The following is a 22693-nucleotide window of genomic DNA, read 5'->3' as shown; positions in this document are numbered from 1 at the left end:
TGTAGTTTACATTTTTAATGGTTTGCTTGACAGCGTCATCAAACCTGTCACACAAACAAGATTTGGAAATGGTTTATTTTTAATAGAATTTTGGACAACCAAATATGTCAAATAAAAAAAGAAAAAAACAGCAAAAGTGAAATTTAATTCACAATAGTTTTTTTTTTCCTTAAAAAAATATCAGCCTTTCCCCTTGTTCACAAACCGCTTCAAAAAGCCTGGACAAACAGAAATAACGTGTTAAATTCCAAGAGGCTGGAAGGCCATTACCATTTGTTGGCAAATATAAATATAGTGGTTTGAACAGGGTTTGAAATTGCTCACATGAAAGAGCATACATACAGTTTTTGCATGATAGTGGGACACTCAGCACTGCCTGTATCAACTTTTATTAATGTAGAAAACCATCATCCTTATGTACTGATTTAAATCAAAGGTGTTTATGACAAGGAAATATATATACATTCAGCCAGTTCTAATAGTCTCTGGAGTATGGTGTTTGTGTTACCACTCTCATCAGGTTGATTGTCTATTGAGGGGCGTAATTGTGAGAGTATGTGAAGTCCGAGTAGTAATCCTGTGGCCCACCCCTTCCGACTGGGTAACCCCAAGAGCAGGGTCCACCTCCAAGCCCACCCCCCCGATCATGTCCTCGTCCTGGTCGAGTCCAAGGTCCTGGTGGGATTCCTCTCCCTCGGTAGTTCCCTAAAGAACCAGGACCCATTGCACCCTGCATTGGCCCATGGTCCATATGTCCTGGGATGCTGCCTATACCACCATATCCCACACCAGTCATTGGATGTGAAGGCAGCTTAGGTCTGACTATAGAGCCCCCCCTTGTGGCCACTGTGGGAATGCCCACAGATGAGCCAAGGATGTCAGTGCAATTCACCTGAGTCCTGCTCCCGTGACTGCCAGGAGTGCTGCCTCCAAGGGCTTCCAGAGACTTGGGGAGCCCATTTGGGTCTAATAGTCCTGGTGTGACCACACCATGGACACTGCTCGTCTGTCCTATGCTGGTCCCTGCAGTGCCCCACAAACCCTCCCCTGGTCCACTGAATGTCCTGTCATGGTGTGTCGGAGTTCCACTGGAATTTTTAGGAATGCCAGTCATATAACCAGTCTGATTTGTTTCACTGAGCGGAGAGTTCCCGGTGACTCTGGTCCTGCCAGTGTCCGAGCCGTATGTGTGACCCAGCATCATGAGGTGAGGGGGAGGGGGAGGTTTGACCTCCATGGGAAGTGAAGCCAGGTTAGCAAGAGGTCCTGCTGCGGCCATGACAGGAGCGGTGGGGACTGTGGCGGGGGCTGTAGGTGGGCGGTAATCTTGCTCCTGGGTGCTGCTGCAGGGTGAAGCTGGGTAGGCGGGGGAAGCTGCGTAGCTTGTCGAGCCAGTGTAGGAGGACCATGGGGCTGAGGGACAAAGGAAGCTCTGGTGGGGATTCACTGGGAAACCTCCCGGTGACAAGCTGCCAAGGTCTGCAGAGCAGATGCCTATCTGGTTGGAGGCTTTGAACTGAGAGATGGCGGTTTTGAGAGCGCTGTAATCGGACAACGTTGGCGTTCTCTCAGGTGTGACCTGCTGCTCTGGGAGCGGGGGACGAAATTCGTCCAAATGAGGTGGCTGCGGAGGATTCTCTTTCTTGGCTTCCAGGTTCTGCTCTGCGCATCCTGCTATAGTGGGTGGCTCGCCATCATCCGAGTCTAATGACATGTCCTCCTCCTCCACACACTCATCATTCACTACTGGGAGAGAGGGAGGGAGAGAGAGGGAAATGGAAAAGTAGAGAGGAGGATATAATCAGCGGATGCATTAACAGCAACATATGTGAAAAATAAACTGCTAACTGTATAAAGCAAAAGGCAATTTAATAAATTACACTTCATTAATATGACATGAAATCCAAAGTGTTTTGGTGTTCACTGCTGCTGTAGGTGCTACCCACCAGTAGAGGGTGGTGTTGGAAGCTCGTTCTGATTAATGGTTCCAATCAGACTGTGGAAACTGTTCATCACATCGTCAATGCTTGCTATCACTATTCCATTTCTGGAGAAATGCAGAAACATCTCAAATGGTCTCTCTGTAATAACAAACAAACAAAAAAATATAATTAAAACTTGACAATTAACAGGTGATTCGAGATTTCTTTGAAGATTAAAATACCTGTGAGGAAGATAAGGTGCCGTTGCTGTGTATGCTGAGCTTGGAGTTTAATGAGGCAATCGAGGTCTGGAGCCTGACGTGACTGAGTGTCACACTCGTGATAAGGGAGGAACTCCACAAGGTGCTTCTTCTGATAGGCTGTCAGGAGGTTCAGCAGCCCCATGGCATTGGTGTTTAACCTTTATGAGAGCAATAAGAGCAGATCCATTCAATGTCCAGATTTTTATTAACACCACATTAAAAAACTATCACAACCCATCTCACAATTACAGATCATGAGCAAATTTTTGTCAATACTGTAACACCTAATATTTAAGGTGTTCCAGGTGCCAAGAGCTGTTTGATTTGTTACATTTAGGCAGGTTTATAGGCAAAAATTTGACATGCTACCAATAACTGTTTTTGTCAGCGTATATTCACTTTTGTTTTCGTAGTCTTAGAACATGCATTGCATATTAGATAATATATAGTATATATATAGTATATATATATATATATATATATATAATATAATATAGAAATACAATCAGTTCACATCCAATATCCAACTAAAAATACAAAAACCAATCACTACACAAATAAGTAAATGAACTAATGCACCCACCGACAAACAAACAAATGCCGAGTGCTGATCAAAAGTTTTGTGCAAGGGATTTAAGGTCCTGACTTTTGTCCCAAATATGACAGGCTTCATTCAGTGATTAAAACAAATATATAAACATTAATGAAAACATTAATAATCGTCCGGTTCCGGTCACTGGCCGATTAATCGGTGCATCCCTACTTTTTTTTTTTTCTCTCGCCTAAAAAAATATTGCATTTTAAAGTAAATGTCACCTTTAAAATATGCAGTAGGAGCTTAAAAACGCATGGAGGTCATGTAACAACATGTGGACATGAGCTGTGCAAAGTCTGATGCTGCTGAAGTGAAGCAGAGAAATTTAAGAGAAAAATAAACAGTTATTTTAGCATATATTGTGGCATCATCAGAGACAAATATGCTGTGTAAGCGCATAAGAGCCTTGTATTCCATGTTTAAACAACAGAAACACACACTCTTGGGAGAGACGAGGAGGGGGAAACATGGAATGATAATCAAATAACTTGATGTGGGAAGAGTAATGTAAACAGCTCAGAGTTGTTAATTTTATAATTAATAGTTCATGTTTTTTGCTTTTTTTCCAGACATTAAAACTTTTTTACAAACCATCCACTTCAAATTGACAGGAACATTTTCTAAGTTATTTCATTATACTTCATTTGATTTAAGTTTCTCGTCGACTGCAAACAGACACTGATGCAAATGTATATTAACAGTATTTTCAGATTAGATTTAACCACTACACTTGATCGACATTACAAAGTTCCAGACCTCTGATTAAGGAAATCAACTTCACAATTGTGAAAATCACACCAGTTATGATCTGACAGTTTAGCTTTGTGTCATTTTGCACAAACACACAAACAGTACATACAAGCAGGCTTTTGGCCAGCAGGGCGTCTGGGCGTCCTGTACTGAAAATATTATATATTATAACATTAGAAGCCCTACTTTTAGGCAGGACACCCTATTTTTCCCCCGGTAACCACCAAAACGATGTTGTGATGACGCGCGGGTATAGACAGCCGCAAAAACTATGGCCAGCACGCACTTGTCTATACCTGCTTAGAGTCTGTCGAAGATCAGTTTGGAACACCACAAGTTCACAAGATTCCAACAAGATGTGAGTACACTGTGGAACAGCACCTACTAAATGCTGGAAAGTCTCTTTGCGCAAATGCGAAACTTGGCTGCAGCGCAGTGCTGACTATGAACTCCCCGCGACACTCTTCTCTCTCCCTTTGAGCAGTTAACTAAAGACATCAGCTCATCCGATACATCCCTTAATTACATCGCTAAAGCGTCTTCAAAAGAAAGAATGGGACCACGGAGTAAAAACAATGAAAAGTGCGCTCTTGAGAGTCTGTCAACAGTTTACTAAGATCTACTCGGATCCCATGTATTTCATCGCGACTGTAATCGATCCTCGTCATAGAGATCACTATGTACGTCATATGGATGTGGGGATGAAACTGCGCACAGAGAAATTATCCATTCCATCCATACGAAGGGTCCACTTACAGCGGCACACAATGCAGGAGAGAGAAGAGCAGAGTCAGCAGGGGCGGTGCGCAGAAAAAAAAAGGCCCGCACCAGATGAGGGGCACCCTCTATAATTGCAATTGTAGAGGGTGCAAGGGGGGGACACAACCTCTAAAAAAATCCTAGCTAAAAGCCTGCATACAAGACACAAACCATAATAAACTACAACACTATGTTATTAATAATGCAACCCATGATTCATTTCAGAATCGGGTTAATTTGTGGATTATTTTCTCGATTAATTGATTAGTTGTTTGGTTCCATAAAACATCTTGTTTTGTCCACAAACTGAAACGATTCTGTTGTTATATGGAACTAAGAAACCAGAAAATATTCCCATTTAAAAAGCTGACAAATCAGAGAAGTAGTTTTAATTATTGAAAAGAAACATAAGTTAATTAACAAAATAGTTGCAGATTAATTTGTTAATTGATTTAGGGCTGAAACAATTACTCGATTAAATGATTATTATCAATTACTAAATTAAACGCCAACTATTTTGATCATCGATTAGTTTTTTAAGGAATTAAAGCAAGTTTTTTCTGATTTTTCAGCTTCTTACATGTGAATATTTTCTGGTTTCTTTGCTCCATATAACAAAGAAATCAATCAAACTGAATACTTTTAGTTTTGGTCATCAGCCTTTCCAGGTTTGAGAAACACTGATCAACATTTTCTGTCGATTAAAGAATCATTAGTTGCAGCTCTTAATTGATTATTTAGAAATTGATAAATTCACTAAGAAACAGGCTGGAAGGGAATATTTGCAAAGGATTGTGGGATGTGAAGTGCAATCAGTATCTACAATTGATTGAATGATTGGTTGGTCTTTCCAGTCTCGTCTTAGGTGGTCACTGCGACAGTTTTTTTGCTGTAATTTTGCCGACAGAGACACTCACCTCCCCAGCTCCTTCAGCTTCTTCTGGGACTTGCAGTGCACCTTCCACTGCCAGGGGTGTTCAGGGGTGCTCTGCTCTTCCAAGAACTTCAGCAGCCCCTGCAACTGTTCTGAAAACAAAAAAAGGAGGGAAAAAAGACGCACAACATTAGTTTCAAATTCAGCTAATATTCCCATAAACTCGCAAGGATCTTACAAAAAAGCACTTACCCTGCGTGATGAGGTCCGGGTTTAGTACAAACTCATCAGACACCATAAAGCCACCAGACACAAAAAGCTCATTGTAAGTGTGATTCTTGACATCATCCAGAGTGTCCACGCCTGCAAAGCTCACTGAAGGTAACTTCTTTAGAGACACTAGAGCTGGGATCTACAAGATCAAAAAGAAAATCTTTTTTTAAATCTTTTAGACCTTTCCACAATATTTAACCCAATTCCCACAACTCAATACTTAAATATATCTTAGTCAACATCCACCACACATAAAAAATGCACTTGTCTGGTATATTTGCAGATCAGCAGTCTGTTAAATTTTGCTAATTTCACTCACAGGGGAATATGATCCATACTATGTGTATCATGTGACAAGGTGATCACTTTAAGTGAGTGACGTAATGTATTCAGTCATTTATTCAATCATGTTTCATGTTTTAACCCATGATATATTTAATGACAAGATGCAATTGATGTGTATCAAGAAAGAAAGAAAAAAACAGTGTGAGTTTAAGTTTGAAGGTGATGTGTGAGGAGGAGGTGTTCCTACCTTGTGCACATGTGCAGCAATGTCCTCGTTCTGAATGATGATGAGGAGCTTGTCTAAACTGCCGCTGTTCTCCAGAAACGTCTGTGGGCTGCACTCAGTGTTGCCCAGACTTTTCAAGTAGCCCTTTGTGTCGGACAGGGAGACATGTCATTGTAAAGGGTCAAATGGACGAAACTTGTCCTTCACTCTTCACACAAAACGCGAATGCAGAGTGACTGATGCAGACAAAGCCGAGCACTGAGATATGGCACACAGACTGTGAAATGTGATTGGCTTAAAAATGTGATCCTAAATATATCTACAGATGTCAAATGGGCCATAATGATATTCTGAAGTAGTGATCAAACTATTTAATCCTCAGAATGATGCAGAACAGATATTTTATCAGTCTAATAAAAGTTAAGGTCATTCAACATATGTTTTGCTTTTGAGGGAGAAACAATACATAAGGTAAAAAATTAAGGCAACTAGGGCTGCAACTCAGGATTATATTAATAACGGATCAGATTATTTTCTCCATTCATCAATTAGTCATTTGGTCCTATATGGTTCTAAAATGTCCACAAAGCGAAATTTTTCGGATTTTAATGATTTCTTTGATATATGGAGAAAAGAAACCAGAAATATTCACATTTCAGAAGCTAAAACAAATCATAAAATTAACCTCTGTCCTTTTTAAGTTAGGTGAGCAAGTAGGGAACACTGCAACTGCTAACAGACAGATAATGAAGTCCAGGTATTTACCAGAGGTTGTGTGTGAGAGTGCAATTATCCACACAAGTCTGGAGGTTATGCAGCACAGTGCCTGAATGAGCTCATGGGAGAATACATAGGAGAAGCTACTCTCATTACTCTCAATTCTTCAGGGGGGGCGACAGAAGAGACTATACTAAGGTCATTTAAAAATATCTCCATCATCAAAAGTCCCTACGTAGCATTTCACTGTACCTTTATCTCCTTGCAGACAGTGCTCTCTTCACCCTCGTCGCCGGAGTAGATGTAGAATTTCACTGTGTTCTTTGTGACATCCTTGAAGATTTCCACCAGACTAGTGAAAACCTCAGGCTTCAACTGACCGATGAGATTTCCAGCCAACAAACCAGACCCACTGCCGGAAGCAGTAGGGTCTGGTGACTCTGGTGTGATTTGAGAGGGAGAATAGACGTCTCCCGCTACCTCTGTGAATGCAGACTCTGTTTTAACCTTAACGGGTGCAGGTTCCGTTTTGACCTTTATGGATGTAGGTTCTGTTTTAACCTTAATGGTTGCAGGTTCGGTTTTAACCTTTATGGATGCAGTCTCTTTGACAGAGCCTGTTTTATCACTCTGTGAGGAGGTGACAGAGCTCCTTGACACAGACGGCTCTGCTTTAGGTTTGGTAGTCTGGACAGGGGTGGAGGGTGGTGGTGTAAGGTTAGACGTCGTTACTGGGGGAGGTGGAGAAGTGACCTTAAAGGGAGCAGGTGGGCCTGGGATTAACTTGTCCATCATCTCACACAGTGCTTTGACGTGTCCCTGGATGGGGACAGGAGAGACATAGGGTACAACAAAGTCTGAGAAGCAGGTGTTGGGCAGCCAGCAGTGGCGTGGAGGTAACCGTGGTGGGAGCTGTGAGGTATAACTGATGTGATGAGTCTGCATGATGCTTTTAATGTGAGAGGAGAGGCTGTGGATTTCCTGGTTGAGTATGGTATCCAGGCTGATGGAAGGCCTGGAGAGAACTTCCTCCGCTACTGGTAATGTTGTTGGCGGCGACACCTTTTTTACTTCCACTGCGGGCGACGACTTCGGCTCTGGATGACTGTCTGCCACTCGCACAGCCTCAGGCTCAGGCTCGGGCTTCGGGTCAGGAAACGGTTGCACTTTGTCTAGAGGGAAGCAGATGGGAAACTTGTCAGTAATGCCTGGGATATTCCTGCTATGGAGACAGATTTATGTTCGATGACTACCTCAAGGTACCTTCATTTGCGGGGATAACCCAGGTTGAGTTATCTGAGGTGTGAGCTTGCTCTGGAGGGGAGCCTGGACTGAATGGACTGCCAGGGCTACAATCCATGTCCTCCTGAAGAGAGAAAATATCAGAAGTCATTTTTAGAGCTTTAGAACAGATAAAAACAACAATCATGGGCTACAGCCATACTTCTCTGCTCATTTTGTTTAAACATGCATATGTTCTGCACCGTATATGCCTGTCCTCCCACATTACCACAGAATTTTAAACATAAGAAATAGAGACGTTTAAAATTGCTGGGTCATTCTTTCTCAAGTTGTTTAACATATCTCGATGTAAATACCTGGAAATAAAGGCTGAAACACTGATCTTGTCTTACATGTATCGTGTCTGTTATTCATCTTTTAATATCAAACCCAAATGTTTTACAGCAAAAATAAAGGAATTGTCCTCTGTCTTTCAATACTTTTTAGGAGACTGTAAATCTTTAAAAAAAGAGGTAATATCTATTGTTGCACTTTGTTCACAAGCCAAAGTTGAGCAAATGAAATATGTTTTCAAAGTATTTTTTTTTCTCTTAAAGGGACACTGCGTAGTATGTATGGGTTTATATGACCCAAAATCCACTTTTTCATACATATTATGTGCTCCTGCATTGTCTAGTCGCTGTATAATAGTTTTTGTTGCATTTTCGTAGTGTTTCAAAAAGTCATGTAAAATAACATGGTCACGGGCCGCTGTTGCATTGCCACTGTTAGCAGCGAGACGCCATGTTTCTACTGGAGCCTGTATAGACCTGAGAGAACAAATCAAGCGTCGCTTTACTTGTAGCGGAAGTCCCGCCTCCACTGACCGAGCTAATACGATATACAATAGACACACTTATACATCTGAATAAATACTAGAACCTCATCTGCTGACACGGAGAAAGACGACGAGGACAACATTTGACCGGCTGAGGATACCGTAGCGCTCAGGGAAGGGAGGGGGTGAGCAGAGGAGCAGTTCTTTGTTGTAAATGTCAGCCTCTCCTCTAGATGTCACTATAAACTACTTACTTCACCGTTAAAGTACACAGCCCTCAGTATTGGCAAGAATTACAATTTAAGTAATCATACTTGTACTAAATCAGATATAAGTGGTATATTAAGTATGTATGTATGTAAGTATTATGAACCAGATTACTTCTTAAACAGAGCTAAAATCCTTATCTGGAAGCAGAGAAAACATAATTGGTATTGAAGTAGCCCGCGAGTCAGCAGTTTACATTTCACCTCTGTGTAGTTGGTTTGTGATGCTGGATCCAGTTGTTTCCTAAGATCTGGGTTGGGGAACGAGGGCTCGCCGCTGCCTGAACCCGTCGACGGCTCTCCACCGTGATTTAATTGTGCAGACACTGAGCCAGTCATGGCTTTGTTGAGAGTGGTCAGGAGGATCTTGAGGAGGCGTTGGGTTTCACTGGCTGCTGTGGTGTTGCTGTTGCCGTGAGCCCTCAGATCGGTGTCATAGATGCCCATGCTTTCCATCACTGCTGTCAGATTGCCCTGTCCTCCTTCTTCACTCATCTCAGCTGCTAAGGTGCCTATGAGGACACAAGGTAATACTCTTAAAAAGTAAAAATTGATTTTTAAGAATATTGATTTTCTGTATGTCACACAGATTGCAAGGACGGGTATGTACCGTTAGGGCTTTGTATCATTGATGATGACCTGAATCAATAAAATTCCCCTTCACAGTCTGGATTCAATCTAATTTAATATCGATTTTATGAGGGATATTTCATTAACAATACCAATTTTGCATGACAAGAAAACTCTTCTGGTCTTTGTTGTAGTAACTGGTGAAAAACATTGTTTTAACCTGTCGGAAAGATACTATATGTTTACAATAATGGCACAAGAAGTGAAAATTAAATTGAAAAAAAAAAAAAAAATGAAATGGAAATCAAACTGAATCATTTTGTGGACAAAACATAACATTTCAGATCATCTTCATTTCCAGGTTTGACAAAAACTAATCAATGTTTTTCAACATTTTATGACATTTTATGGACCAAACGATTACTCGATTAATGGAGAAAATTATCGACAGATAAATCGATTGTGAAAATAATCGTTAGTTGCAGCTCTACATGAATCTGCATCCCCGTCCACCATAGCACAGATACCGTCAGGTCACAGCACTGCATCTATGTCAGTCCATGTCTGTTCTTACACTGACCGACGCTGTGTATAATGGTGTGATTTTGATTGTTAACTGCTGAAGTGTTTTTCAAAATCAGTGGTGGGCTCAAAATCCCTTCTCAAGACTGCTGCTTTTAGCAGAAACCTGAGTTTCCCTGAGTTTTATATCTACTCCCGTACGTCATATTGGTTTTATGTACCAAATTCTTTTTGATCGGTTTCTTTCAAAGCATTTTTACTCTGCTGATATTTTTATGACTCTGAAAAGAGCTCTAGAAATAAAGATTTATTTTTAATAAGTTTTGTGTCTCTTAATCAGCCTACACAATTCTTTTGACAACTCCTTGTTATGCAGGAGAAGACAGGCCAACTTTGTGTCTGGTAGCACTACATCAGCCTAGTGTCATCAGAGTTTAATGCATGAAAGAAAACTACTGGTAAAATTATTGAGACCTGGCAGCTGCCTTACTTCCACACCCTGCATTATTCATCGTCACAGTTCTCTCTCTGCAAGGGTAATGGGGTTACTCCAGGGAAAACGCATATATTAAAAGTTTGACTTTACAGTTTAATGAATTGATATCAGATCATTCCAAATAATATTATTTTAGATCAGAGAATTTTTACCCAGTCCTATGTAGAGGACTGGTTTAGTATTGACATTTGTGTTTTAATTTGTTTGAAAACTCATTCTATATTTATATATATATATATATATTTTTTTTTTTTAAATCTTAAGTTTTAAGACAATAAGTTGGCACTCCCTGTTTAAGCGACAATGTAGGATTTCAACCTTATTCAGGCACCCCGGTCAAAGCCTGAACCCGTCTGCATTGCCTGTATTGGCACTACATAACCTCTGGTTTCAGGTCCATGCTTACACATTTCTACTTAACAGTACACACTGCAGCTCTGTCAGCTTAAAGAACTTAATATTTTCAAGTTCATCGACAGAAAGATGACCGAATGGTGCTCAATAATCTAGCAACTAGTAGCCAGCTAAACTGGAACTACCTAGTACTACAAAGCAGAAGGAAAATATTGCCACCTAGTATAGAAGAGCTCGACACACTTCATTCAATAAACTGATTCCCCGGTTAACTGGAACAAGGACAGTAGTCCATTTGAACAGCGTAGTTGGCAGACTTAACTGTGCATAGAAACATATTGACTGTATATACTGTAAGGGTGCAGACACAAACAACCTTAACTGTAGCAGCCAGCTACAGGTCATTTTTAGTTTCTAGTTTTCATGAAATGTGACACAGATGCAATAAAAAGAAAAAAAGTCATGGTTTTTCCTTGTATACTGTATGCTGTTGTAGTGCCAGTGGGCAGCAATGTGTGTTGTGAAACTAATGTAAAATTCACTCTTTCAGGAACTCACTTATTTCAGGGTTGCAGTTAGAAATTCGCCAAAGCAAAAAAAATGACATCACATTCATGAAAACTACAGCGAAAGGTGCAGCACTCCTCACCTTGACTGGGTTCCCCGTTGCTCAGCGGATCAGTGCGTTGATGTTTGTTGAGGCCTCCACTCTCATCACCTTCAAACTTCCTCTTCAGACTGTTGGCGTCCCAGGCTCCGTCCTCTCCCCTCTCCTTCCCAGGATCCTTTATTAATGCCTTCTTATGGAGTTGAATTAGCTTCAGCAGCTGTTTCATTTTGTTTTTATCATACTCATCTTTTGTTAACCGTAATTTCTCAGCATGAGATGGAGAGTCACTCTGGGGCTTGTGCTGCAACTGGGCTCCGTTTGAATGGGCCGTGCCTGGCCTCCGTCTGCTGCTGCTACTACTACTACTACTGTCAGGTGGTGGTGGTGGTATCTCCTGGGCCGGCCTCTCAGCCCTGTCTGAGCCCCTGTCTGAGCCGCCCCAGTCAGAAACTGGACTATATTCCACTGGGCCTGGGGCTGGGGCTGGGGCTGGAGCTGGAGCTGGAGCTGGAGCTGGAGCTGGAGCGGGAGCGGGCGTGGGCGTGGGTGTGGGTGTGGATGCGGGTGTGGGTGCAGGTACAGGTACAGGGTTCCGTATTCTCTCCATTATATCCTTTGCCTTGTTCAGAGGTAACATATAGTTGGAAGGGTTGTGAACGTAAGAGCGGAGAACAGCTTCCATGTTGAATTTGGGTCTGGGCACTGGGAGCGGGTTGGTTCTATCGTCCACATTATATTTGTAATCAGGCAGGATGAATGGCCGCACTGTGCCTGAATCCATGCGTGTCAGGTAATCAGTGGCCTGTCGCTCCACACTGGAGCTCACGTCCTTGCCTGGGTTAGGACGCAGCTTGAACAGAGCGAAGTGCAGAGCAGGGATGAAGGGCTCTGTGGAGGACAGGACAGTGGGCTGGGGCTCCACAGTCAGTGGTTCAGGCTCAAACTGTCTTGATGCTGAAATGGAGGACACAAGCCAATGTCAGCGTTTTCTATCATAGAAACAGATTGTATACAAAACCTTAAACTGTAGTCAAGGTTTTGACATTGGAGTTTCTTCAAATTATTGTTGGGTGGAAGGCACCAGATAGCTCAGTTGGTAGCACTGACAACAAGGCCCCCCTGACTTCATGTGGAGGATAAAGTGGTAGACAATGAATATATGAAAATAGGTAAATAGTATATTTATACACAAGGTTTTCTGCCATGGCCGAGCGATCTGGCTTCAGATCAAATAAAGACACATGTAGTGGAGTGAAACACATGCCACTGCCTCTGCATGCAGCTCACTCTGTAAGCTTGTGGACAGTGGATGATGCTTGGTGCTGCAGCTCACAGAGCCAAATACGACTCACAAACTTGTAATCATGTAAAGATAAGAAATCAAATCAGTGCTGAACCCTCCTCATTTCAAAAAGGGATCTAACGAAGGTTACCACTGGAAGATGCAAGTAACTGTTTAATACAGATGTTGATAGTAAAAACACTTGGATGGATAAAAACAGAGAACAGTACTTACAATACTTAACAACCATCCTCGACTCCTGAAAGATGAATAATGCCTGCAGGTTCTTCTCAGTCCGCCCCCGACGCTCTGGAAAACAAACGAGATAGACTTTTTGAAGTTGAACTCTCACTGAGTAAGTAGGTGTTCAGCTGACACAACAGAGAATTACAGTATGAAAGTAAAGGAAAAAGCTTGATACCTTTCGATTCCACCATCTGAGCTGAGGAGAGCAGGAAGAGAAAGCCCCTGTCAAACAGAGACTTCACCAGCACCTGCATTAGGACAGCACACACTTCAGCCACTTACACCAGAATATATCATTATTTTGATATGATATATTCGCAAGTAGAAATAAAGTTCTATTCAATTCTATTCAAATAACTGGTATGTCACTGTGCTTGCTTTACTAACCCTTGTATGTTCCCAGGTTCATTTAATTTGTTTATATCCACTTGTATATAAAGATTTAGCAAAAATATAAAAATTATTTTCCAGTTCATGTTGTTGGTTTACAGCTGTAAAGATATTTATCCTGGTTAACTCACCATCCTGTCTCGCTCCAGCTTGTTGACCAGTGCTGCCAAAGTGCCGCTGGTCGGTTTGCCTTTTCCATCCACCACCTCAAAGAGACTGCAGGACATGCCACATTTCATCACTGTAGACACAGAACAGCACGTTATAATACAGGGTGATAGGTCCATAGTAATTCATCTATGCTTAAAAGGTACAGGAAATGTCCATATCTTATAGCCAAATGCATGCTCTAGCTGTTACTGACATGCTATAAGCAAATTATATGTCGAACAAAAAGAAAAGATGGACCCTGCTTTCACCCAAAATGCAGAAAATGTGCACTACATCCACCCTGCATATTTGAAAACTTGATTTTCACATCTCCAGCAATCAAGTCTGCCATCCATGATTCCCCTTGAATTTGGAAACACTTCTGGATCTATTTTAGTGAGAAAAATATGTGTATTATGACCCTTTTCCACTATGGTCCGGGCTCGCCTCGCCACGGCACGGTTTAGGTTGGTTTTCCACTAGAAAAAAAAGGACCTACTCAACGTGGGCAGGGTCATCATTGCACGGCTGCATGAAACTGCAGTGACTTTGTTTAACATGTGACACACACAAACAAGTGACTTGTAAAGCAGTTGTTTTCAGTGTAACTGTGTCATTAGAATCAGTTAATTATTTGTTCGGTACTTCCTCCATGACCGGTGCACAGAACAGTCACTGGACTGAAATACAGCGGCAGGGTTTGTGATGTCGTTTGCGATCAGCAGTGCTGTTGCTAAATAAACCAGACTCCTCTGTTTAATATTGACATTTTAGACATTTCCCTGGTAGTTGTTGGAGATTAACCCGCATTTTTAGGATTGTTACGTCTTTTTAACTAATCTACAGATCAGCCTTTTTCGGCTTGATTCTTGTGTCAGACGTCTCTTCGTGTGACGGCACTCTACTGACCAATCAGTGGCTGGCAGTCTGACGACATCACGCACGCAGTACCTACTCTGAGCGCTTAAGCCTAATCAGGGAAGGTACTACCTGGCACCAGATACTATGCTAGTGGAAACAACTTAACCGTGCTGTGGTGAGGCGACCTATTTGTTTTGATGCAATTCTTAGTAGAATAGACACAGCCTTACAGATTATATTTTACTCTTTTTAAAATGTACATTTCATATGCTTTGCTGTACTCGACGATGCTGTTAGCATGACTGCAGACACTGAATCTAAGTTGTAGAGACCATAATGAATAAAAATTAATAAAGGCTTATGCTATCTTTCCAATGCACAATGCAGCATGTGTATTTAAAATAGATTTAACCACTGGATTTTAAGTTGTGAGTTACTAACCAAGATGTCTACAAATATCAATATAAACTAGCCTACGCTGTCGGGGGCCGACAGCAAGGGGTATATCCAACGAACTTGTCCAATCCTAAACTTTCCAATATACCCAAACTATATGCACTCGCACCTGCCACTAACTGTTTTGATTAATTATTAATAAATTCAACAAATATAAATATTATGATATAATGCTGACTACACTTTATACATGTTCAAAGTATCCATATAAACTCGATATTGAACACAGAATACCTGAACTCATAGATTTCTCTCTAGTTTTTAATAAAACTAGTTAACCTATGAATAAGTGCTAAATAAACCCATGATATCCTCAATCTGTCCAAATGAGCTCAATAATAAAGATAAAATGCCTTAACTATTTTTTCTGTGTTCACTAATAAGTTAACCAGTTAACTTAAGTTATTATGTAACTATTACCAATCATAGCCAAAGTAATAATGATTGTACTTGTCGATAGTTGTTACGTGAATCATTGTACAAAATTTGAAGGCAATATCTCCATCAGTCTGGAAGATAAAGCCGAAAATGTGTTTTAGCATAATAAATTAATTAATAATAAAGCTACAAAGATAGGGATAATGCTCAGGTGGTATGTGATGCCCATGCAAAATTTGAAGCCAATACCTGCAATACTTTGGAAGATACAGGCGAAAATATGGTTTTTATATCATTAATTAATTAATTAATTAACTAATTAATTAATTAATAATAATGGTAGACAGCTCAAAATCAATAGGGATCATCTACAGGGGGTATGTGACCCATAAAAAAAATAAGAAAATTAATCTCAAACGCCTTTCCGCGGCGAACGCGGACACGGACGACGAAGCGGACGCGCAAGACCGATTCCATAATATCCGCGCGCGTTTCTCGCGGATATAAATATAAGGATTTGTTGTGGACTGACCTTCTCGTGATGTTCTGTAGGTGTCCCAAGAAAAGAGAGCAGAGGGAATCTTTCGCTTCACCTGCTCGAGCTGCATGCCACGATTTACCTCCAGCTTGTCTGGCCTGCAGGGGAGCACACGGAGCATTAGCAGAGGACAACTCAATCGAAGAATGACTTAGAAGACTCTGCTCTTCTTGCCCAAAAATATACTGTACATACAGTTTATTTTCTTCATAAAATTTCTTGAGGTAAATCGTGTCTTGATGATGAACTGAGCTGTTTTTTTTAAGAGCTACACATATTTACTCACAGTTTGAAAGGAAGGTAGGGTCGTGAAGAGGATCGTAGACAGATTGGAAATAACTCCTGGCCCTTGTTTATAAGTGGACCAGTCCACACAGTGTAGTTCTTCCCTGCAAGGAAGTCAAAAGCACCGCTCAGAGCTCAGGGAAAGCGTAGCTGAGAAACATTACATTAATGCTGGATTGTCACAGTACGTAGAGCTGCAAAGATGCAATTCTGATCATCGCCTAATTACCAATTACCTCTCAATCCCAATTTATCTTTATCTTTATCATCTTTTGCGGATCCAACATTTTGAATTGTCTACCAGTGCATTTTTAAATTCATCTTGACACTAGATCATTCATTCTTATTGAATCCAGTCTAAGTTTTTTGGATACTATTTGTTTTTCTTTTGTGCAATTGTTGCCTTCTTTGATCGTTGTTCCACATGAAACCCTGTTGCCATGATTTATAGGACTTATAGGTTTGTCTTCTGATATGCCAACATATTTACGAACGAAGCTTTAATTAGAAGATTTAATTAACTAGTTGCTGTCTGGAGAATGCCACATTTAAGCCCCTGGGGGGATTTTGGCAATTCTCCATCACAATCCCTTTTGCTTTTCAGCATGTAGCACACAAAACATTTTTATTTCAGATTCTTAAATGTGAATACTTTCTTGTTGCTTTGCATCTCTGTGGCAGTAAATTGAATGTATTAGGTTTTGTCATTTAGAGGTTTGGGAAACACCATAGGCTGCATTTTATGGACAAAACTACTAACTGATCAATTGAGAAAACTATCAACTGATGAAAATGATTGATAGGTGCAGCCTTACAGGAGAGGCACATAAAGAGCACTTGGGTTTAAGAGAGTAAATGTGAGTGTGACAGTCCATGTTTATAGTCTGATTATATTAACAGAGAATCATTTAATATAGAAGATTGTTTAAGCATTTACCTCTTCCATTTGAGGAACTTGTGCTAAACCTGTGTAGAGTGAGAAACACACAAAAACTGTCTTGTATGAAAACCACAGTAGGTATGTTGTGTACGTCTTTGTCAACCATCAGGAAAATGTACCTGTGAGCAGTCAAGGGAGCAGCAGCAGCTTCTTTTCCTTTGTATTTAAAGGAAACCACAGCGTAGGGACACACGTGCCGGGGCCGTGCCTTGATCTCGTCAAATGCAAATTCGTAGAAATATTGCTGAAAGAGAATTACAGAATTATAGACTGCTTTTATAGAATATGCATGCAATATGTGAGTGAAATAAAGCCTACGTTTACCTGTGTGAGCTCGAAAGCCCTGTAGGACAGCAAAGACGTAACTCTATTGGCACTTTTGGACAAGTGACAGTCAAACTTGGGCGTGGGCTCCATTGCGTTCTTAGGCATGTTCTCAAAGATGTGCTTTATTCGACCCTGACAGAAAAAACATATGAGCTGGAGTTCAATCCCGCAGCGAATAAGGGAATGTGTCATATTTGATGAAGAGATCATAGTTGCCATACCCTCATAACTTTAAAAATGATCATGTCTCCGGACGAGCCCACTTCAAAAGGATTGATTTGTAACAAATCGGCGTATTTGGAAAGGTAGACACCTACAATGACAAAATAACTGAATCAGAGGGGAAACCAGCACAACCAAATGCCATTGAAATACACATATTCCCTTTCAAGTAAACAGAAGAGTGGTCAGTGCTGGTAAGTTGAATCAAATGAGGGAATATTATGTTAATTGCTAGTTAAAGCTGTAGTGTGTAACTTTTAAATACAACAAAATGTCTGTTACATTCAAATCATTGTCTGTGTTGACACCTTATGATGCATTTTGCATCACGACTGACAGAGGGAAGCTGGAAGCCACTTCTCTAATAATAAGAGAGGCATTTTAAACAACAAAGTCACAACATAAAAGCTGACCACCTCCTGTGTCCTCTGAGCTATTTTAGTTGATTTTGACAATGGACGTTGGTAGAGGATCGAGTGGTTTGCAAAATGACACTAACTGTAGGTTTCCCTACAGAAAAGGTTGCCTGACAGCAAAGTAAAATATAATTTACATATTCTTACGATAGCATAATCTTAAAATTACATAGATTTTACGAGGTTAGCTTTTAGTTAATTGGCTACAATCCTCTTTTTCTGTTTTCCCTGGTCACAGCCATGTTTCACTGGACTCAACCACATGCTGCTTCTTGGCACAGGGATGCAGGCCACAGTAACTTATATGACACAATACGCCTATAAATCATATTATGTTCCACAAGTTGTTGATAAATCATGTTTGTGGAGGTGAAAATACTGCAATAGATTAGATAATAAGGATGGCAAAACTCAAAGTATTACCACAAAGGAAAAAGATCAACACCTATCAGCTCCCATTCACAATCTTACTTTTAAGTAAACAGTACGGGTGGCCGTGAAGGGTCGGACTTTGAAAAGGCCGTGAACGTGCACCTATCTCTGGGGAGAGACGCAGGACGGTGCCGATGGATCTGGAGCATATGTCTATCCATTATGGTGGCAGGAGATTCAGATATGGATGTGAAAAACACGGACTGGACACGAGAGCAGATACCTACCTGTTCTGTTTTGAGTTAATGTTTTTGTGTTTTGCATTTGCGTTTGGTGATTTGCATTTGTATTTTTTGTTTTGTGTTTTTTGTTTTGCATTGTTTTGTGATTTGCGTTAGTGTTATGTCCCTCAGGGCCACTGTAAAACAGTAACATACCCACTGATGGATTTCCTAGAGTAGTAATCTTGGAGTGTCCAACAGACAGACCCTTCTCACAGATCCACTGGAGCTATACATGACAAGAGGATAAACAATCACAAAATACAAAATGGTTCATAACTTCCATTGTCCTTTATATCCATGGTTTACAGACGTACTAACCTTGGATTTGTCTGGATAAAGGAAGCAGTAGGACTCGGACAGTTCTTGTTCGGTCCGCCCCTCCTGCTTCATCTCTCTCCGCTTCTCGATGAACTGGAACACAAAGGGTGGAGACAGTAGGTGAGACGCACCAATCTGACCTTCACAGACTTTCAACATTGCCATGTGAGGCTCGAGTAGAACTTGTAAGTCAAAAGTTCACATGCTGAGAAAATTCAACACACCTATGGTGGGGGGTCTTTCCCGTCACATTTATGGAATGTTTTAACGTATAACAGCGTATGAGCTTTTGAGTATTTAAGGTGAAAATGGGGCATTCTTAGGCTCCCTAAGGTCTTTGTAACAAATGGTGACCTTCCATGACTTAAGTGTGCATTAATGAGTGTTTGCAGATCATTTAACTTGCCACATTTCTGTGTAGTACAAACGGGGGAAAAGCATCTGATGGTCGAAAGAAAACAGCTTTTCTGCAGCATAATATGCATCCTGTAATATAAGGATATGAAATCTCACAAGAATATCTATATGTAAACATAAAATGGCCGGTGACGTTGACATAGATTTGTACCATCTATTAACCATGACTTTGGTGTTTTTTAATTCATAATGGATTTTTTAGCAAACAGGAATATTGCTTATTGGCATCAATTTGATATATTTATGGGAAAACAGAGGTTTTAAGCAAGACAGCATGGAGCGTACAGTAGCGTAATGAACTGCATCCAATGCTAAATCAGCATTTTGTTAAGAGGGCGCATGAGAAAAGTAAGAGGGTGAAGCCCCCGTTACCCAGTTTAGAAAGCTGCGATGACAGCCACTTACGATTTTACTACAGAAAAAAAGTTTGCATGCATGAATAAAAAAGGAGCAAGTGAAATGCTTGTGCTGAGATTGTGTGGCGTAGAAGACAATGACCAACCTCCTTCTCCAGCAGTTCATTGTGAATGAGCCTGGCTTTGCTGTAAGAGAAGGACCCTCGCGACGGCAAGTCCAGGTAAAACGAGGATAAAATCTTCACAAGGTCCTCAAACTCCCGGCTATCAGGAGGCAGAAACTGGTACAAGCCTGTACAAACAAAGGTGAGTCAGTGGATTAGCATACAGCATCTGTACCACACAAATATGTGTATGGGCAGAGAAACCAACAAGCCTACACGATGCCGCTCTTTCTTATACAGAGACGATGTGTTCTGTTTCAGTCCAATTATATGAATCACATTTCTGCAGAAACGACAGCAAGAGGAAGCGACACAAACACGGTGCTTGCAGGCAATAATTAACATGTTTTTGGCGCAGCAGTTGCAAATGAACCAGCAGGATCCTGGTTTCTTCTCTGCTGAAACCAGCTCATCACAAGCAGATATGCTACAAAACAGCAAAACCACTGTTTTAACATGCGGTTAATCATGTCAATAAAAACATGCGCTAAGAAGTGAGATCACCACAGTTTATCTGAACAGAGCACTAGCAGCCTCACTCACATCTAAACATCCTTAGTATTCAGGGCAAAATAATGACTGGTGGAGTACACAGGTGATAAGGCAAGTATTTGCATTATATTTCCTTGCTCCTGATGCACAAGCTGGACACATCTCTCAAACACAGCTGGCTCGAAGTCACAACTGTGCATGCAATTCGACAATATAGTGGCCTGAGACTTGTAGATTCCCACTCTGCACAACTGACTTTAAGGTTACTGTTCACTTGTTCAACTTCTTAGTATAACATGGTAGCATCTCAATGCATTAAGGAATGTAGATATGGTCAAGCTGTCAAAGTTCAAACTGAGCACCAGAATAAGGAAGGCAGGTGATTTGAGTGACTTTGAGCATGGCATGTTGTTGGTCTGAGAACACTGGGTTTTTCACACACAACCAGGGTTTAGAATGAGTGATATGACAAAAAGAAAATATCCTGTGAGCAGCAGTTCTCTAGGCAACAAGCTACTCGTTGATGCCAACAGTCGGAGTGGCCAGAAAAGCACAAGTTAATTGCATCCAAGGTATGAAGAAGGCCATCTCTGTCTTTCTCAAAGCAGATGGGCTACAGCAGCAGAAGACCACACCTGGCACACACAATAACAAGACTGGTCAATGTGGTGGGTGAATATTCAGTGACGAGGCACAACAGTAAAGCCAGTACCTGGTTTTAATGTTGTGACTGATTGGTATATATTCTTACACAATGATGTTTCACAGCATCAGTGCACGGGCTCTGCTTAGAACACAAAAATATGCTCTGAGGAGTTCAGAGATGAGGTGTCTGACACTGCTGCTGGGATAAGCTGTGTGTATCTTCACTCAAATTGAATTATTCCACTGTGAAAACTTTGTTTTGAATATATGCGGTTGGTGTGGGTACATCCATGCCCTTCACTGAGGTCAATGACACCCACATGTTGTCAGGTGATGCCTGCAACCCACTCGTGACTCCAGTACGTTCGTTCAACCTGACACTGGTCTCCAAGAAGAGGTGAAGAGACCCAACAATGTGGTGCTTCCAGCCGGGGGTAAGTGCAGCTCTCTTTCACAGCAGCGCAGCTGCTGCCCGCTGCTCCTCTGGTAACTCGGATACCTGAGCCCAGGGTCTGCTAAAACAGCCCCCGCTACACCAACCGACACTATCCGTGAGGTTAAGCCGTGTGACGCTGACCCAATTCAAACCCACTACAACACCAGGGGACATTTTGTTAAAATCTATTAAACTAGCCAGATCAGCCAGTTAGCAAGCAGGCTAGTAACATGCAGCAGCAACAGCAGAATTGTCAAAGACAGTAGGGGCTCTGTTCAACATAGCAGCGATATGGCACCACCTTTCCGTTCTCTCGTCTTCCTCGGGATTTGAAAATTTCTCCGTGGCAGCTCCTCGCTCGGTTTCTGGCCCGGTAAGGGAGAACTGTTGAAGCTCCGGGCGTCCGTCTGCGCGCTCCTTCGCCGCTCAGGGGCTTCATGTTCGGGCTTTACACCGTCTCCACATCCAGCCTGATCGCCATTTTGGTTGGCTGGGGCCGAGGTGGCGGCTGAATTCTTCTGGGGCTCAACACCGCCGGGGTGGAGTTGGGCCGCCCCGGTACACTGTGTGTCCTTTCTCCCCGCCGCGCTGGGGTTCAGGGCCATTTTCGGGCACCTTGCACGTCTCACGGGCGATGTAGCACTAACGAACACAGTGCCGCTTCACGCTTCACACACACGCACTCTCTCCTCCTCACCCAGCCTCCGCCATTGTGAAAATGACGTACACGTTCTTCTCCACCACTGCAAAACGGTGCCGTCACTATGTTTACATTCGAGACAATCCGCGCCACCTAGTGCCACAGAGCGGTAACTACGACAACTGACACACATCGAGAGTAAACCATAACACGCAGCCAACGTTATGAACATATAATTCGAAGGAGTCTTTATTGGCAGCAATTTATTATAATACCTACTGTGTTTATGTAGAAACACACGTGTGTGTAGCCCACAAAATAAGCCTTTTATTTAAACTTTAGCCTTGTTTTATGGCAGTTACCGCCATGTTTCTACAGCAGCCCGAATGGACAAACCAAGCTTGTGCGTAGGCTTCCATGCTTTGAAGCTGGAGCTCAATACGCAAAGTCATATTTAGGGGAGCCCTTGATTTGCTGCATTATCCAGTCTCACCATTAGATGACATTAAATTTAACTTCACTGGACCGTTTATTTTA

The 22693-nt window shown here is 41.6% G+C and overlaps 1 protein-coding gene across 2 annotated transcripts; it reads right to left on the bottom strand.

The window, feature by feature from the left end:
• Positions 1–187: 187 nt before the first annotated feature.
• On the bottom strand, positions 188–22164 carry tasorb (transcription activation suppressor b). Of its 2 annotated transcripts, none has more exons than XM_083895643.1 (23): positions 21818–22164; positions 19926–20071; positions 19007–19099; positions 18842–18914; positions 17616–17707; positions 17392–17526; positions 17187–17311; positions 17065–17093; positions 16129–16231; positions 15837–15940; positions 13591–13700; positions 13245–13317; positions 13058–13132; positions 11581–12495; positions 9194–9501; positions 7928–8030; positions 6917–7836; positions 5969–6091; positions 5416–5575; positions 5207–5315; positions 2165–2343; positions 1947–2081; positions 188–1746 (listed from the first exon to the last, which is right to left on the bottom strand). In XM_083895643.1, the coding sequence occupies exons 1-23, from the start codon at positions 22119–22121 to the stop codon at positions 530–532; spliced, it is 5631 nt and encodes a 1876-aa protein (XP_083751769.1). In that variant the 5' UTR covers positions 22122–22164; the 3' UTR covers positions 188–529. The 2 variants fall into 2 exon arrangements, with proteins under 2 accessions (XP_083751769.1, XP_083751770.1); XM_083895644.1 differs by having other exon boundaries at positions 188–1743.
• Positions 22165–22693: the final 529 nt, after the last annotated feature.

The sequence above is a fragment of the Microchirus variegatus genome (genome assembly GCF_963457635.1).
Source record: "Microchirus variegatus genome assembly, chromosome: 9".
NCBI lineage: Eukaryota > Metazoa > Chordata > Actinopteri > Pleuronectiformes > Soleidae > Microchirus > Microchirus variegatus.
Note: the sequence above shows the minus strand (reverse complement) of the source record. Positions and strands in the feature narration are given on the sequence as shown.